The 18060-nt window shown below is 49.2% G+C and overlaps 1 protein-coding gene across 5 annotated transcripts in view; it reads right to left on the reverse strand.

Annotated features, from left to right (window-relative positions):
* Positions 1 to 240: 240 nt before the first annotated feature.
* The window catches only part of LOC124475659 (C-terminal-binding protein 2), an 82655-nt gene continuing 64835 nt past the window's right edge, over positions 241 to 18060 (reverse strand). For 2 of the 5 annotated variants that reach the window (XM_047032435.1, XM_047032438.1), the window contains 9 exons: positions 10442 to 10596; positions 8193 to 8337; positions 7338 to 7544; positions 5275 to 5489; positions 4092 to 4222; positions 3487 to 3614; positions 3204 to 3321; positions 2798 to 2873; positions 2271 to 2356 (listed from right to left, as the gene is read on the reverse strand). In XM_047032435.1, the coding sequence (XP_046888391.1) occupies positions 2810 to 2873; positions 3204 to 3321; positions 3487 to 3614; positions 4092 to 4222; positions 5275 to 5489; positions 7338 to 7544; positions 8193 to 8337; positions 10442 to 10596 (1163 nt within the window). In that variant the 3' untranslated portion in view covers positions 2271 to 2356; positions 2798 to 2809. Of the gene's footprint in view, positions 2357 to 2797; positions 2874 to 3203; positions 3322 to 3486; positions 3615 to 4091; positions 4223 to 5274; positions 5490 to 7337; positions 7545 to 8192; positions 8338 to 10441; positions 10597 to 16611; positions 16958 to 18060 lie in introns of those variants that run through there. The other 3 variants (XM_047032434.1, XM_047032436.1, XM_047032437.1) reach the window with 2 other exon arrangements.

Genomic DNA, 18060 nt, shown 5'->3' on the forward strand with positions numbered 1-18060 from the left:
TCATTGTAATTAACTATATCAAGATAAATGCCTTGACCTAAACCCTTTCCATTTGAGGAGCAGCAATGATTCAATATTTGTCACAGGGTGCTCCCTAGTGGCAGTCACAGAGTATATCACAAGGACAGAAGTTAAGCCTAATGATCTTGAAGTCAGTTGAAATTCTCTGAACAGTGCAAATGTCCAGTATTAATTTTGTTATCTGTCACCCAGTCAATTATTCTCACATGGAAACTGACGGACAGTTGGTTCTCAGAATTGTATATTTTATTTGAACTGCACTGAATGCTAAATGTTCACCTTGTACAAGAAACAAATACAAATACTCACACTAAAAACAAAAACATACTGCTGGCTGCCTCTTCGTTTGCTATTGGTGGGACACTAAGTAGGAGTTTTGCTATTGCTCTTACAGAGTACATGACTCCCCAAAGAACCTGGCCTTCGATAGAACAAAGAAAATATAAGAGAGAGAGAGAGGGATGGATCACATAGGACTATGGTTATAGGAACATTTACCTAGGCAATACAAATCTAACAAAACTCTTCCAACACCAGAAACATGGGATGTATCGTGTTATAGAAAAATACCACAATGAAGGGGGGGGGGATACAGACTAACCAGATTATGCTTTTTTTTCTTTCTCAAGACAGTTTTTTGGGGGAAAAGAACTCTCTGCAAAAAGGTGTTTTCCTGAGTCATTAAGGAATGAAGTGTTCTTTAACCCTTTCCCTCTCACACTGAATCGTAGCAAAGGTACAATTACCACCACCCGACACGGTGATTGGTCGCCATGGATAGGTGGGCATCCGTGAGGAGTCACACAAACAAAAACCGCAGAGACCCAGTCTCTCCACCCGCTTTCTGGGGGGGTTGGGGGGGGGGGGGGGCGCAGTCGAACACATCCCCTTTTGTGATAGCGAACAATATTCTACTGACAGCTGCACATAAAATGTCTGCTTTCCTTGTGTGATGACAGGCCCATGACTCACACTCTCACTACCCATGAGACGTTGTCTATTGGCAGATAGTGTGAGTGAGGTTCAGACTTACTGTAGCAGAGACAAAGGAAACATCTCCACAACAGAGTTCTTCACTCTTTCTAACTCCAAAGCCACGGGACAGCAATCAGACATTCAGAGTATCCGCCTACTGGACACTGGACCAACACACCAAATGTATCGGCCAATATTTACTCTATTGCACCAGTAATTTATGATCTTGCTTCTCAGTACCAACTGTGTTACAGCCAAGAGGAATCAAAGAGTTGGACAATGATTCAGGACTTTTGTATTTCACTCAATTCAAATAGGCCAAAGGTTTGTCTCAGTCCTGGCCAGTGTTAAGTGATCAGCTTTCAGCAAATACATGTGTTTGAAAATGTGACCTATGTGGGGGGAAAATGGAGGAGATTCACACACACACCAAACAATTGTTTAAATGTGCCCTCTGGTGACCAACTTGTTGAACTTACAACCGTTGTATTAATAGCAATAGGTTACCTCGTCAGGAAAGGGTTAAAGTTTACTCACTAGATTACTGATACTGTTGAGCAATCTTGATTTTTCCTTTTGTTTGATGAATGATAAATATATATAGTTTATAATATTTTTTGTAGTCTCATTTTTGCCTTTCACACTGAAGATCAAAAGAAAAATATTATCTTAGCTCAAGGGGAGGGGGAGGGGGGGGCAGTACAGAATGGACTTGAGGAGGAAAGCTAACAACACACACAGTTACATAAGAAAGGGAGGCTGGCAGGGAGTGGGTTGGAGTGGAGGGGAAGAAGGAGGGTGGGCAACGTCCAGTAGCACGCAATCTCAAAGTTCCTGTGTTCTCCCCTTGGTTGTGTGTCCAGAAGCGAGCCCAATCAAATTAGCTCAAGGGGGGTGGTGAGGAGGGGGTGGGGGCACTGCCCCGTGGAGGCTAACACTGGACTCAGCCCCGGATACCACGGGAATGAAAAAGCATCAGCATTTAAGAGTAGAGGTATTGAACCAAAAGGAGACGAGAGAGTAGAAACTAAACAATAGAGTACATATCCATGGAACACTTCACTGTTCCCAGAGCTGAACTGAGCCAGCCTCCTCTGTGTGTGTCTCTTGGTCCCAAGTGGAAATGGGGTTGGTTGTCGGAGGGTTCAAGTGTGTGTGTGTGCCGTTTCCTCTGTGCCGCTATTGCTCAGTGAGGTGCTCTCTGGTATCGCCATGTTTGGAGGGCTGGTTGGGCGACGGGGCCTGGGAAGGGTGTGTCCCGGAGGGCAGGGTGTGGGCAATGGGCACCCCCCCTGGTACCATGCCCTCAATCGTCCCCGGGATGCCCCCCGGAGCCACGCCCACCACCCCTGGTGGGTACCTGTGGGGAAAAAGGGGAGGGGGGGGGTTAAGGCAGGTGGAGAGAGTGACCCAGAGAGTGAGCAAACCCCAGCTGGGTTCCTCCCAGTGGCTCAGATACCAGTCGGTGTATTGCCCTTTCATCTCCACAGCTGCTCTACAAGTCTCCTGTACCAACCTGTACCATTGGACGCTTGTAAGTACAAGCTTCACAAGAGAACAATGGTAAAATGGTTTGGGGTCATGCCGGCACACACACACCTGCTACTGTTTTTACTAAGTGGTTGGTGTATAGGTGTATAATGTGTGGTGGGGTAGTGGTGGAGGGTATTTGAGCATGTGCATTAAGGGGGGCACACAAATGGCACACAGCAGATCAGGACAGAGAGAGAGAGAGGGGTCAATCCAGATCCCGTTGAGGGGGAGGGGGTCAATCTGGATCTGAATTAAAGGGAGTAGTTACCTGCTCCTGATTTTAGGCATTAATTTTGTCTTGGGGTACACCGGTTGTTATGGCGTGAAGAGTTTGGTTCACTTGGCTGTGTGAGAGAAGCACATGGAGGGTGGGGGAGGGGGGCAGACTGATCAGTGGGCCCAGAAATATGGGGTGGGGGGGTCACTAAAGGATCTACGCATAACGACAGCTACACTACAGGAGGAGAGGGTCTAGAAGGCAGAGGCATACACCTGAGTCAGTTGCTTTCTTACTGTTGTATCTCAGGTCTATCAAGTATATTTTCATTCTACGAGACGTTTGGTGAAACCGTTTGAAGCAAATCATGGCAAAATGGGCAATGACAGAGTTGTATATGAATATTCCTGAAGTGAGGGGAAGGGGGGTTAATTGACGGTTCCTTTCCTCCTCTTACCTGTAGGCTGCACCGTTGAGTTCGGGGTGCACCCCCTGCTGGTCCATCACGGCCCATGGTGCTGTTGTCACAAAGAACTCCTTGTTGACGCAGTTTCGTAGGCTGTCAGGTATACGGCCTTTGTTACGGGGAGAAGAAAACCCAGGCACAAGGACACAGACGCACGTACACACACAGAAGAATTAAGTGACAGTTACAGCAGAGGCAACGAAAGGCCATAAAATTAAGAAAGCCATCACAAGATCTTTTGAGCAGCAGGGGTGGGGTTGGAGGGGGGGTTTACCAGTGATGGCTCTTCGGATCTCAGTGGCGGCAGCCTCTCTCATCTCCAGTGAGGCCTGCTCGCTGTACCAGGCTGTGTGTGGCGTGCAGATCAGGTTTGGGGCGTCTTTCAGAGGGCCCTGGGCAAAACTGCGGTTGGGGTATAAAAAGAGACAGAAAAAGAAAGTTGCTAAATCTGCTCCTCTCCACCCACCTTCCTCTCCTCTGTTGCTCCAGCAGTTTTTCCTCTTTCCCTCCCTCCCTCGCTTGCTTACTGCCAGCGTGCCAGACCTGGACCTGGTGTCTGATGTATTGCAGTATGGTTGCAGGCTACACCAGTTATGAAATGCTCAGTGGCAGTTGGAGCGTCCTCTGTCTGGTCCCGCACCTAGTTTACAGAGGCCTGCACCAAAACATCAACACTAGTCGTTTCTGATGCTCGGCCGATGGGAGCTGTGTCTGCCCGTTTAATTCTCTACCCTCAACCGACTCATTCCCTTCAGCACAGAAATGCAGGAACCCCCACTACCAACCACACATCTACTGTCTGAGGTAATTTCTGACTGTAAAGCTCAAACCCCTTCGCAGAGTGAATCGTCTGTCAGTCCGTGCATGTGTGTGTCTCACCTGAAGGGCTCTGTCTCGTGGACGTCCAGAGCAGCCCCTCGTATCCGGCCCTCCTTCAGGGCCTGGGCTAGGGCCTTCTCATCAACCAGACCCCCCCGCGCTGCGTTCACCAGGAACGCCCCCTGACGCATCTGCGCACACACACAAGAAAACGTAACGAGATACTGTCAGATTTAAGGAAACTCAACAATACACAACAAATACACAGAGAGAGAGAGAGAGAGAGAGAGAGAGAGAGAGAGAGAGAGAGAGAGAGAGAGAGAGAGAGAGAGAAGCCTTGAAATGTAAGGATTCCATCAGTGGGATTATTGATCGTCAATCTCCCTTTGAGGGTATTACATAGGGACAGAGATGGAGATGAGACAGCGGTGAGCCACTGAAGGCCTCACACCTGAGTGCAGACCTGTCTGTCTGATCCCTGATGGAATGGGGGGGGGGGGGGGGGGGAGGTTGTCTACATCCAATCTGAACCCTAAAAGATGAATGCCTGACTGTAAGATGATTACATTAGATGCCATAAGAAGAAAAAACTGCTTGAATGTTTTTAAATTAAGAATTGGTAGTTATGAGAAAAAAATCCAATGAATATACTTGGATCAAAGCAAAGTATGTAATGTCCTGTATTGTCCAGCAGGTGGCAGTATACCAAGTTGACACAAAGACCCCCATCCACCCCCCCTTCCCTCGGTGCCCTCAGCCCCCCGCTGTGGAGCCTAGTCGATATATTTGCACTAGCCGTGGGCTGGCGCTAATTGCATTTGACAGAGCTGGGGAATACATTTGTTTCCAGCTTTGGGGAGCTTAGGATGAAGAAGCTAAGGGGGTTGCTGCTGCTCTGGGCTGTGTGCAGCCTGTAGTGTAGCAGAAAGACCGCACCATGTAGAGTGAAGGGGAGCGTGTGGAGTTTATGTCTAGACTGTGCATTCAGTGTGCAGAGTATAGATGTGGTGTATGACAGAGTGTGTAGAGAGCAGCGCTCTGGGCCAGGATGACATCTCTGTCTCACTACGTGTGGGTGTGTCTCTGCAGCAACTCTAATTTGAAGCAATTTGATGCTCAAGGAGATGGGGTTTGTTTACATGTGTATACTGCGGCTTGTTAACACACGTGTACATCATACACACCCCCACACAGTGAGACAGAGAAGTCAGCTGGGCCCACAGTGTGTGTGTGGAGCCCTTACCTGTTTGATGGTGAAGTCGTTGATGAGGTGGTGGTTGTGCTCGTTCAGGTTGCAGTGCAGGGAGACACAGTCGCTCTGGTAGAGCAGGTCCTGGAGAGTGTAGACGCGCTGCACCCCCAGCGAGCGCTCCAGGCCGTCCTGCAGGTACGGGTCGTAGAAGATCACGTTGAAGCCGAACACCTTGGCCCTCACCGCAACCGCCTGCCCTGACCGGCCTAGAGGTACGCACACACACATGTACGCACGGAGACGCATGCACACACACACACACACACACACAAAAGAATGTGAACACACTGTTAGAATGGGTACTGCATGGCTGGGGGCAATTCTTTCCCTCTCTCCTACACACACCATTTGTTGTGTGGGCTGCTTGTCTGCCTGCCCGAATGCCTGCCTGCCTGCGATGTGAAAGGAATCAATAAAGCTCTTGAGTCTCTCTCTAGGTCCACTCTGGGATGGTGGCGTTTTAACACAGCATTTCAGCGGACACTTTCCCAACACACACACACACACACACACAGCTGAGACCTTACTGTAGGAGACAGTTTTACCAACACACACACAACCAGACACGTCAACACTTTCTCTCTCTCTCTGGCCCTCTCACACTGGGTTGCTATGTCGGTTTTCTGATGATTCTGAGGAGACACAATGGGACTGTCTGTATTGACTCAGCAATGTGTCACAGGGGAAGGCTTCTGTACAGACCTAAGCAGGATGCTTTGAATATTAGGTATTATGTAATTAATACAGAAAAATTACAGATTTGTTTTACTACAGAATAATGAAGAATGTGATATTTAATGTATGACACCTTTCTAAACACCCCAATTTGCGAATTCAGACTCAAATTAGCCAGTGGCCTTTTTTGTGTGTGCATGTGTGTGTGCCCCCTCGCACAGGGATCTTCAGGGATATTCCTATTGTAAAGAGTTTAGGGTTAGGGTGACTCACCGCTCTTCCATCAGAGCACTTTTCCCCACCACCACCCCCCCATCCCCTATACCTCTCCCTCCCCTTCCTACCCCATGCCCCCCTCCCTCAGTCTGCGAAGCTGGCATTTCAGGGGCTGGTGTGGGCCAGTGGAAGCACAGACAAAAACACAGACACGCAGACACACACAGAAAAACAGTTGTGGTGATAGGCCGCAGCCCAGCCCGTGTTTCAGAGTTCTCTGTTTATCTGCAACGTCAGAGAAGCTCAGTGTCACCAGACCCCCCTTGCCCCCCTCCTCTCCAGACCCCACCCATCTTCCAATGGCTGTTGTGCCGTCTGTGTGTGTGTGTGTTTGTGTATGTGTGTGTGTTTGGGGGTTCTGGCTGGTCTGGGAGGGAACGGCTGGGCACAGGGACGTCTGGCACCAACAGAGAGTTGAGGTGGAAGTGAAGGTGGGGTGGGGGTGGGGGGGTTAAGGGGGAGGGAGGTGTGTGTGTTAGATAAGGTGCACTTTGGAGAGGCTTGTGAGGGGGCAGGCCTTTCCATCTGCCGGCCCCATGTTGGACACACACACACATCTGGCCAGAGGAAGCATGGTTATGGCAGAGAGGAGAGAACAAGGAGTGAGAAACGGAGAGAGGGAAAGAGGAAGAGAGAGAGAGAGGGAGAAGAAGGGAGGGAAAGAGACTGTTAAAAAGAGAGGGTAAGAACAAAAGAATGTCTGGGAATGAAGGAGGGAGAACGATAGAGGAGTAATGTGGAAAAAAGGAGAGGAAGAGAATGGAGATCCCCCACCACCCTAGGGTCTCCCCCGCCCCCGGAGAGAAGACACAACCTTGAGATAATCTGTGACAGACAGAGAGAGACAGAGAGAGACAGAGAGAACAACCTTTTAAGAAAAGGAGACAAGAAAGAAGGCATGTGAACATGGAGAAAATAAAAGAAGGATGGAGAGGGGAGCTGCATAGAGAGAAAGAGAGAGAGAAAGTTGAAAGACAGGAGAGAGCAAGCCAGGCAATACAGACAGAGTAAAGATTGACGTAGAGGAGAGATCTAAACGGGAGAAAAATATAAAAGAGCGTGGCTCAGCCTGTTTAAGTCCTCCACCCCACACTCCTTCTTACCGAAACCGATGAGTCCCAGGGTCTCGCCGCGGATACGGGCGGCGCCGGAGGCCACCTCACGGATCTGTTCCACGCTCTGTACCCGCGTGCCTTCACGCAGGGCCTGATACAGCCAGGTGTTCCGTCGGTACAGGTTCAGGATGTGGCACAGGGTGGAATCAGCAGTCTCCTCAACTGCTGCCGACGGAATGTTACACACTGCAATGCCTGCCAAGGACACATGGAAGTTAGATTGGCATGGCTAAAGTCTGTTTTATCAAAACAGTAGTTCAAGGCCTCCCTATCTTCCTTGTGTGTGATGATGTCATCTCGTGAACTTCATCAATGGCAGATTCCGTTTGGCCTGAGGTAGCATAGCCTGCTGTATGACACTGCTCTCTTTATCCCCCTTTCCCTCTTCCTCCCTTTTTACACCTCTTCCGCAATCTTTAGTCCTGCTTTTCTCTTCTCTCCCTTCATCTCTCTCCTTCCCTCTTTTTCCCTCACTTTCCCTCCGTTTCTCTTCCTCTCTTTCTTCCTCTCTCAGATTGGGTTTGAACTTCTCTCTCACCTTGTTTTCTTTCTTGGCGAAGCTGGATGATGTCACCACAGAGACATCGAGACACACACACACACACAACTTGCCTCAGGCACACATAGTCCATTTGAACTGGTTCAACTGGGGGGGGGGGGGGGGTTGCTTTGATGCTGAAGTCATACAGGAAGGGAGCCTCAGAGAGACAGCGGTGCACTCAGATCTCAGCCCACACGTACATGCTTCAACTGGAAGTGTTGCATGCATGACCATATGTTTGACTAGTGTGGTGAGCTAGGAAGCGCTGGGGTTGATTGGGTGAGTGTGACGGAGGTTTCTACCCAGCTCTCCTGCAGCCTTGATGTCGATGTTGTCGTAGCCGCTGCCAATACGGATGATGATGCGCAGGGCCTTGAACTTTTCCAGGTCCTCTCTGGTCAGGGTGATGGTGTGGTACATCATGGCACCAACCGCCTCGTTCAGCACCTGGTGACACACAAACACATTCAACGTTTTGGGGAAAATAGTTCCTTGCACTGTTACTGTACACACACCCAAACACAAGCACACCCACACACTTAAAAGGGTTAAGATACAACCAGAACACGTGTCTAAGCAGTGTCACTTGGAACTACTGAAAATGCCATGTTGATGGGCTTTGTTAATCTCTAACCCAAGACCGTTAGATAGCAAGGGTGTCACCTCCAGTCCACGCGTCACTCACCGCTCACTTGCTGATTGGACCAGAAGAGACAATCTTGTCTGTGATCCAGACCGTATTCAGCCTGCTAGGGTCCACATCTATCCTTAGCTTGGCTAACTGCATTAGTGCTGATTACTGAATCTCCATACAGTTCTTATTAGAGTTGTGTCACTGGCCTGATAAATGCTAATTCAAGGTTATAGCGCTCTTGGAACGCATGTGGATGTACACACTCAGTCTTACACACACACACACACGTGCATACACACAAGTAGACTTTTTCTCCCTCTCTTTCACTCTCAACAACTAGCCGTAGGGCTCTATTCTGCCAGAGACAAAGCACTCTTGCAGACGAACGACTGGGCCAATTAAAGATTTTGTGAGGGAAATTGGTTCTGAACATCGTTTACTAAAAGGGAAAATGTGACTTAATCTGCCTATTTTTCCCCCCTGGTCCACAAACTGGAGCCTATAGGTTCGGACTAGTATTGTTTGAGACAGGGCTGAGCTATTCACTGACACGAAACAGAGCCCTCCATTTTTGAGTGGGTGCGTGATGATTCCATGGTGTACAGGGAGGGATTCTATGGCTCTGATGTCATCCTGCCAGGGAGCGGGATGACAGCGCGTGGGATACGGAGAGAGCCGGGTGAGAGATGACATTTACACCAGCTCTGTCTGAACACAGCTGGCACACAGGGACTGGGGAGTCAGAGGCCTCTTTACAATAAACACACATATTGTAACAATTTAACAAGGAATGTAGAAGTGTAGTCTAGAACATTAAACCATTAACTTCTATACAAAGTCAACGCTGATCACTGCAGTGAGTGTGGTGGAGTAATAAGGAGTCAAAGTTCTTGTTTTGGGTGCTCGCCTCTTTACCATGTTAGTCTCCCCCATAAGGTCTGGTACATAAACATGTTTGTGTGTGTGTGTCTGTTCTTTGAACATTGAGGAGCCCTTTCCTCCATTGATGCACATCTCAAGACCTTTCTGGTTGAGTGGTCAGTGACTAAATGAAACAGTACCGTCTGACCCAGTAGCCACTGTCTTCCACAATGACCAGCCTGTCACAGTAACCCTTGAGAAAATGCGCTATGGAACAACAATGCTGTATACAGTGTACGCCCCCTCCTTCCCTCCCTCACCTCTTCCCCAAGGTATGAGATTGAATACTGTAGATCTTGTAGACATTATGCAAATGTATGTTATTATTATTTCATTTATTTATGTCATTAACACCTGTCCAATTTTCCCAAAGGCAGAGAGAGGGGGAGTCAATCTCCCTCCCTCCCTCCCCCTCTCTGCAGATGTAGATAGCATCTGGAGGAGATTCCCATCGGAGTTGCTGAGGCCCTATACAGTTATATATATATATATATATATATATATTCAGCAGCCGCTTGCGCTGCATAAAAAGCAATAAAGAGCTCCTACAAGCTGGGGCAATGTAATTACACCGCACTCCCCTTATGAGACTCTCCGTTAGAACAATGGCAGTGCTATAGGCACCGCGCACTTTGCCACCAAGTGACATTAAAGCATAATGAGACCACTTTATTTTAACAGGCGAAGAGAGCGAAAGGCCAATACAGTGCACTTCATGTATTAGCACCATGTTACGGAGGAGTGGAGGGGGGCAAAATGGAACGAGACACTGTGAGTGAGTGACGGCAGGGCGGAGTTTCAGCTGTCTGTCTAGCTAGCTTTGCTCCTGTAGAGGTAGACTGTGTGTGTGTGTCGGTGTATGGATATGCATGCCGAGCTAGCAGTTTGTGTGTGTGTGTGTGTTTGTGCAATGTTTGGATGCCTGCACACGGGCTTGCGTGTTCTTGATCGTGTCGATCGCAAGCGTGTGGTGTACACGCATGGATGGCGTCCCACCTTCTCGTGGATCTCCTGGGTGGACTGGGCATCGCAGAAGGCTACGGTGGCCAGGTCTTTGAGGATGGGCATCTCCACGGTGCAGTCGCGCCCATCCAGCAGGGCCACCAGGGGGCGAGGGTGCATCGGCCCGTTCATGATCTGGGGCCGGATACCTGGTCAGAAGAGGAGGAAGGTTAGTCTCTATGGCAGGATCAATGGATGAATACATGTCCTCGTCACACAGTATATATGAAGGATAACCCAACAAACAGAACCCAGTACCCACACAGACACAACATACACAGCGATACAAAGAACCCCCCCCTCCCCCCCCTCTCCATGTGTTGTAGTGTGTAGGTTATGGTACTGAACAGGGCTCTGCTGAGCTAACGAACGCGGCTCGATAATTCAATGAGCTGACTGGAGACTGGATTAGCCAACGAGTGTCGTTTTACCGGAAACCCCCCGCAGCTCACCTTGCTATTCCTCCGGGGCCCTGTCCGCTTAGCCACCCGCATTGCAACAGTGAGCGCGCTAGCACGCATGCACAAACACATGCACACACACATTCAGCCAAACCATATGCACACACACGCTTGTACAGACACAGTACAAGCGTCTCAAATTGATGCAAGCATATACATGCATGCAGACTGAAGCCCTACCCTGGAGAAAGATGTCAGCTTTTGTCAGCCTTTGTTTTGGCAAACAAAAACAAACTACTCCCCAGTACAAATCCCCACCCGAGCCATCGAAGACCTTGTTTTTCGGGGACACAGCTGGTTAAAGCGCTGTTTGTAAAGGTCGTATTCGTGTTTGTGAGTCAGAGGACCTGAGTTTGAATCCCAGTATGGGGAAGTTCAGGAGAAAGCGTCACTGACGAGCAGCGCGACTACACCTGTTACATTTGCAATGACGCGAGAGGCAGCAGCTGCTGTTCAGAGAGAGCAGGAAGAGAAGGTGGGAAAGAGATAGATGGAGAGAAAGAGATGCCGGAGAGTGAGAGAAAAGATTGACAGGAAGACCGGAAGAAAGATGGGAGAGAATAGGACAGACAGAAAGCTGATGGTGACATCACTATAAGAACAGATTACAAGTTATCTAGTCTAGTCTAGTCTGGAGATCTAGTGTCTGCATGTATTGTATATGTGTATGTGCTATAAGGCAAGACGGCCCTTTAAAGAGCACCAACTTAAGAAACAGCGGTTGAATTATCTCAGCCCCCGCTTATTGTAAGCGGAGTGGCAGGTCCCAGGCGGGACGACTTCGTCACACCTCCGCGATGGAGACGTGTCACGCTGCAGGGACAGACAATTACCAGGCAAGCTTCCTACGGTGTTAACAAGCTGGGCGACATCAATATTCATGTTGAGCTGTGCTGTGCTATGCTGAGCTAGGCTCGGCTGAGCTGAGCAAGGCGACTCGCGCAAGAAATTGTGGTTGTTCGGGCAGGAGAGTGACTGTGCTCAACAGCGTGGCGACGTACTAGATAACTAGCAGGACCAGAGGGAGAACATGCCTGGGCGGGGGGTAATTACAGGTATAGATCTGCCACTGATCCTGTCAACAGTGCCTACACACTGGCTAGGTTGCATCGGTCCCCCAGGAGACAAGAACAACCCTGATGTCATATTCTTCTGCCTTATCTTGTGTTTGTGTGTACGTGTGGCTTTCTTTGTGTGTCCAAGAGTGTATGTGTTGGGTCTCAGGTGGCTTGTCAGTAAGATCATTATCTGTGTGCGTACAGATGAGCTCACCACGAGGGTGTGTGTTTATTTCCGTGTGTGTTAGACTACAGACACTGACGTCAGCCCCCCCCCCCCCCCCCCCCCACGTGCACTCTGGGGAGAGATTAAGAGAGAGGAGAGCGAGCATGCTTTGGTTAGCTATACGCTCCCCAGGATGAGAGGGGGATGGGGTCAGGTTAAAGCAGATTAAAGTGAGATTAGGAGATTGAAAGGTGAAGGGGAGAAAGTTGTACAGACGCAGAATGAAACAAATCTTCTTTTTCTTCTTCTGATAAACTGTGGCAGAACACAACAGGCAGAAAATAGAAAAAAAAGAGTCTGGCTTGTGGATAAAAATGAGTCTGATTAAACAGCAGTGTGGTTGTTCTCAGCTTCAGAGCTCCCTCGAGACTTGAAAAGACACAAACACTATGAAGAGGAGGAAGATAAAGAGGAGAAGAATGGAGAGCTGAGGGACCGGAAGAGAGCAGTCCAGCCGGGTGTATTCTAAGGGGATGGAGTACAGCCAAAGTGTGATCTATATCTTCTGCATGTTGTCATGGTGATCACCTAACGGCGCCTCGCCTGGGCTGTAATTTTCAGTGATGGTGAGTCTGGAGAGAGTTGAGATAGGGTGGGGGGGCACCATTTAACCCCGCAAGCCCCTCCAATCCTCACTGGCACGGCCACAATACCTTTCACTGAGAGAGCACGGACGAAACGCATAAATAAATAAATAATGCTTATGTGTGGCGTTAGGGAGACTAAATGACACCACATTCTTTCCCAAGATCCTTCCTGCTAAAAAGGGTGACACGAGGAGGGCGTTGTGATTGGCTGCCCCTACCGAGAAGCCCAGTTGTGTCTCCCACCTCCCTGAATATAAAAATAATAAAAATATATTTTAACTGGGATGCGCCTTTCCTGCACTCACAGTGCAAATATTCCCAAGAGGAAGTTGGTGATGACGATGCATGCTCTGGAGAACATACAGTATGTGTGTGTGTGTGTCTATATATGTGTGGGGAGGCGCAGGTTAGGAGGTGCCCTGGAGGCTGTCTTACTGAGTGTGTGCACGACAATGTGTGTGAGTGTTTGGGATCTTTCCGGCAGGGATGGTTGGCAGGGACTACGAGTGAAAGAAGAAAAGTGAGTCATGAAATGGAGGCATATAGACTAATTTCCCCTTGTACTTGGGCGTAAAGACTTTACCCTGATCACATGCAATCTTCACGCCCAACCGCCTACTAACACGCTGCTATTCCACCTCACATTGCCCCTCTACCCCATGCACAGTAGGGGGAGGTAGACTGTGGTTCTGTTGAGTGTATGTGTGTGTTTTGGGGGGGATGGGGGCAGCCATAGGAGGCTTTGAACCCACAAGCCTCAGATAGTGAGAGGAGAGTGAATCATGTAGCCTGTGTCACACACTGACCTTTTAGACCAAGCCGTTACTGCTTCCTGTATCTCTCCATCTCTCTCTCTGTCATCTTTGTCTATCTCTCCCCTGCATGCCCCCCAATGCTACCATTTCTGTCTCGCATCTGCATTACCCCACCACTATTTCTGCTCTCTTTGCGTTCTCTTTCTTTTTTCTCTTTATTCACAATTATTGGGCCATAACTCTCCCTCCCACTCTCTCTTTTTTTGTCAATTTTTTCTTTGCTCTTACACTTTATTTCTCCTCCCTCTCGCTCCCTCTCTCTTTTCTCTCCAGTCTCTCCAGTCTCTCCAGAGCCGGTGCTCCAGTCTCCTCTGGTGTGACAGATTGATTCTCACTCGGCTGGTTTTTGATGGAGAGAAGATGATGGCGCGAGTGTGGGAGAATAGAGGGATGGGAGGCGATAAACTTCCTCAGCGATAGACCAGTGGCCAAGATATCAAGCGATCCGAACCAGAGAGGGGGTGGTAGGAGGGGGAGGAGATGGAGAAAGAGCAAAAGAGATGGAAACTGGTATAAAGTAGGTGGCCATTTAGGTTGTCTAAGATTAGAATTACTTGTTATGGGTTTCGAGGACTGGAATGAGTGACTTGAGAGAAAACACATGAATGTGACAGTGTGATAGTGTGAACCCAAACAGACAGACAGACAGGCAGGCAGGCAGGCAGGCAGCATGCAGAGTGGACAGTGTTTTGACAGGGCTCATGTTTAACAGACTTGATGCCCATTGAGGATATCATCGCTTCTTCAATGCCACTTCACGGCTGCGATTTTCTTTCCCCCTCCATCTCTGTCTCGCCCTATCTCTCTCTCTCTCTCCCTCTCTCTACTGGACAACGGCAGCGGCTGGCTGGGCTCATTCTCATTCTCTGTCTGAGAACGACATCAATGAAAAAGCACATCAAACGAACCCCCCACACTCCCTTCCATCAAATCAGGGGGCTAGTCCGAATGTTGCGAGACGAGGCCCTCTTAATTTCCTTCTCCTTTAATGAATCCCCGCCCATCTACTCTCCTCCTCTTGTGCCCTCCTCCTCTTCACTGGCTCTCCAGTCCTCAGACTGCGTGTTAAGGGCTGAGGAGAGACACTGAACAGGCTGCAGCTGTTGTTGCTTTATTACCTTCCAAGGGAACACACACACATGTACGCACACACTTTCACACGCACACATTTACACTGGAAAAAAAAACACACACACAAAGCCACACATATACTTGGAGGACTGTTGATGTGTGTAATGATGTGCACTCCAGAGGCATGCTCTACTCTATATCCTGGACTGCCATTACCTTGACCATATTTCATATCCCAATGCTTTCTCTCTGTGTGTGTGTCTATCTTATTATTAAATACATAACGACAACCAAATAGCTCCATTCTCATAGAAAAACATGGTACGTGTCAAGAATAACAGAGGACAATTCACTCTCATTATTTCTAGCCATAACAACAGGATGCACACACATTCAGCAGACAATGCAAGATATCTACCGATAGAAAAAAAGCAATGATTATATGGTGTTACTAGCAGAATTTACTTATAGAACATGGTTTGAGCTCAACTGTCACTCCACTGAGGGGTAATCTAACAATGGCTGTTGGAGCTAGCCTAGTGACCTGGTGGCTTAGTGGCCTTGCACATCTACGAGCTTAGCTAGCCTAGCTAGAAACTAGCTGCCTCTCTGTCACCCTTTGGCAGCACAGACAGTAGTGATTAGTAGAGACAGCCAGATTTTCCATGCTGTGGTGGAAGTCCCTAGTTAGAACAGCTGCTGCTGCATGGTCTCTACTGAGAAGAGAGAACCTCCAGACTGTCAACTGGTGACCAGTGAGAGCAGACCAGCCTTCCACCCCTCCGCCGACAGCTGCCTGCCTGGTTACCTAGCAACCTCAAGCTGCCGTTGGCGGGGGTGGCAGGTTCCTTAACAACAGACGTCTGTCTGGAGCTCCTGACTGGCTGGAACTGGCCACACTCTCCGGCACCTTGAAGGGAATGCCAGCGTATGGACACTAACCAGAACTCCCCCGGCCCACCACACTCCCAGTAGGGTTGTACGTGAGAAAGTGCACTTGAAGCTGGTGCATTTATCATATGGATCTGGGTATGGATCTGTGTGATGCAAGTGTGTGTGACGACAAGCATGTGGGCGTAAAGCAGCCAGCACACATGCATGCGGACACGCAAACATACACGCACACATAGTATTATGCACACACCAGGGGCATGACTGTGGAGTAATAGACTGTTTTGGCATAAAGCACAGATGTGCTGACGGGTCACACAACACTCTGGCCTTTCTTCCCTTTCTGCTGGCACGCTGCCTGCCCTGAGGCACTGTTCTGGGGGGGCTACAATACCTCTTTGGAATTACACACAAACAGTTGTTGTTAGGGTGCAAGGTCACTACACAGGAACTGGTGGGTGTTGGTGTAAATCCCATTTGTTGGCAGCCCTGTCCTTGCCCCCCACACCCACGAAAAAAGGGTAGACCATACAAAGGCCACTTGTCCCGTTTGTGCTCGCCCCACCTCTGTCACTATCCGGCTGTCTGCCACAGCCCCACCAAGCTCCCCCTTTGCCAGGGAAAAAAAAAGGCCAGGGTAATGCAAGCATGCCTGGCCCCCCGTGCCTGCCTCTGTGTAAATGGCAGCCTTTGTGCTGCCCAGGAAAGGCCCACACTATCCACAGGACAAAAGCAGGCGTCAACCGGGGCCATGGCACACACACCCCCACTGGACCTCTCTCTCCTCCCTCTCTCTCTCCCTCTCTCTCTCTCTTTCTCTCAATTCTCTCACTTTCTCGTTGCTCTAAAAGGTGCAAGCCTAACAGATTATGCACAGCAAGAAGGAAAAACAAAACAAAAAAATGCCAGTGCGCACATGTGACTGTCTAAAAGAGAACATTGTCAGTCGACAACACACCCACCCACCCACACACACGCCCCTCACCTGCCTCCCTCCCCCACATGCCGCACTTTATTAGACATTACAGAAAAAAAACAGGAAACATGCTCCTTGCCTGGAAAATGTTGTCTCCACATGCTTCTGCTTAATAACTACGCATGACAGCAAATAAAGAAAACAAGTAAAAACAAAAAAATGCAAATTTCCAATTACACGAAGAAAAAAAAGTGAGTCTCTCCAAATTAGTATTTAGGGGGGTGGGGGGGTAAGTCCAAGTCCTCTTCCTCCTATCTTTTTCCTCCCCCCCCTCCCACTATTCACTCCTCTGCCCCCCCCCTCTTCAGCTAAGAATGGGCACAAGCCCACAGTTTGCCTCTGGCAGCACCATCTCAACACCCTCCAGTCCCTTTGAGAGGAAAGAGAAAAGGCAGCACACACATATACACTCTCTCTTTCCTTCTTTTTTCCTCCCTCCCTCCCTCCCTTTTTCTTTCTTTCTTTCTTTTCTTTCTTTCTTTCTTTCTTTCTTTCTTTCTATTGAGCACGGAGATGAGCGCAACCCAGCGATGGGACAGCAACACTGTCGGGAGAAGATGTCGTTCCCTTTTAATCTTCCAGGAAGAGAAGCCGGTGGTGGCGAGGCACGGTTGCTGCTAAACTCTTATAGCCCTGTCAGCCTGCAAAGCCCGGCCACTGGGTCTTTCTCTCTATTCTTTTCTTCCTTTCTTTCCTCTAGTCTTTGTCTCAGCTTCCGTGAAAAACAGAGCTCTAGCTTAAAGTGGACGGAGAGAGACAGAGAGAGACAAAAAATGCTGGTTTAAATTTTAGGGAGCTGAGCTCGAACGAGTCCTGTCTGCGTCCGCTGCGCACTCTCATCCCCCACCCTTCAATTTTTTCCCTCCCCTTTTTTTGCTTTATTTGTTATCCAGCCTCCACAGTGTTTTAAGAATGACTGCCCATTTTCCCCCTCTCCCTCCCCTCAACTATTGCGTTTCCTCCCCTACATCCCCACTTCATCAGCGCTTAACAACCCCCACTATTTCCATGTTACCAGGGAGAGGCTTGGAATACTTACATGCAATCCGCTACAATACCAGCACGCACATGTGCACATGCTCACACATACACTGGAAAACACACTTTCACAGCAGAACAATGGGACATTCAGACCATTCCAGCAATAACACCAGGGGATGTGGGGCCATGTGTGTTTGGTTTCGCACCAACAGTCCTCATATAGAGAGTGTGTTGGGTTCATGGCTTGGGCCCCAAGACTGACAGCCTGGGAGACTGACAGCCCCGGCTAAATACAGGGGCGGGCGCATGGGGCGTTGGGGGGTCCAGGGGACAGAGTGGCTGACTAACTGCCTGTTTAGAATAACAATGCAGAGTAAACTCTGCTGATGGCCGAGTCGCTCATCCCAGACCACAGCACGCACACACACACACCTCATCTCACCATCTGGGTGACAGGCACAACCAATAGACAAAGAGTCTGGCCCCCAGTCACACGCCCAAAGTGATTATCCCAGACAGCAAAGTGGAGAGGTGGAACGGCCCTAGT

Source organism: Hypomesus transpacificus, chromosome 13, assembly GCF_021917145.1.
Source record: "Hypomesus transpacificus isolate Combined female chromosome 13, fHypTra1, whole genome shotgun sequence".
Classification (NCBI taxonomy): Eukaryota; Metazoa; Chordata; class Actinopteri; order Osmeriformes; family Osmeridae; genus Hypomesus; species Hypomesus transpacificus.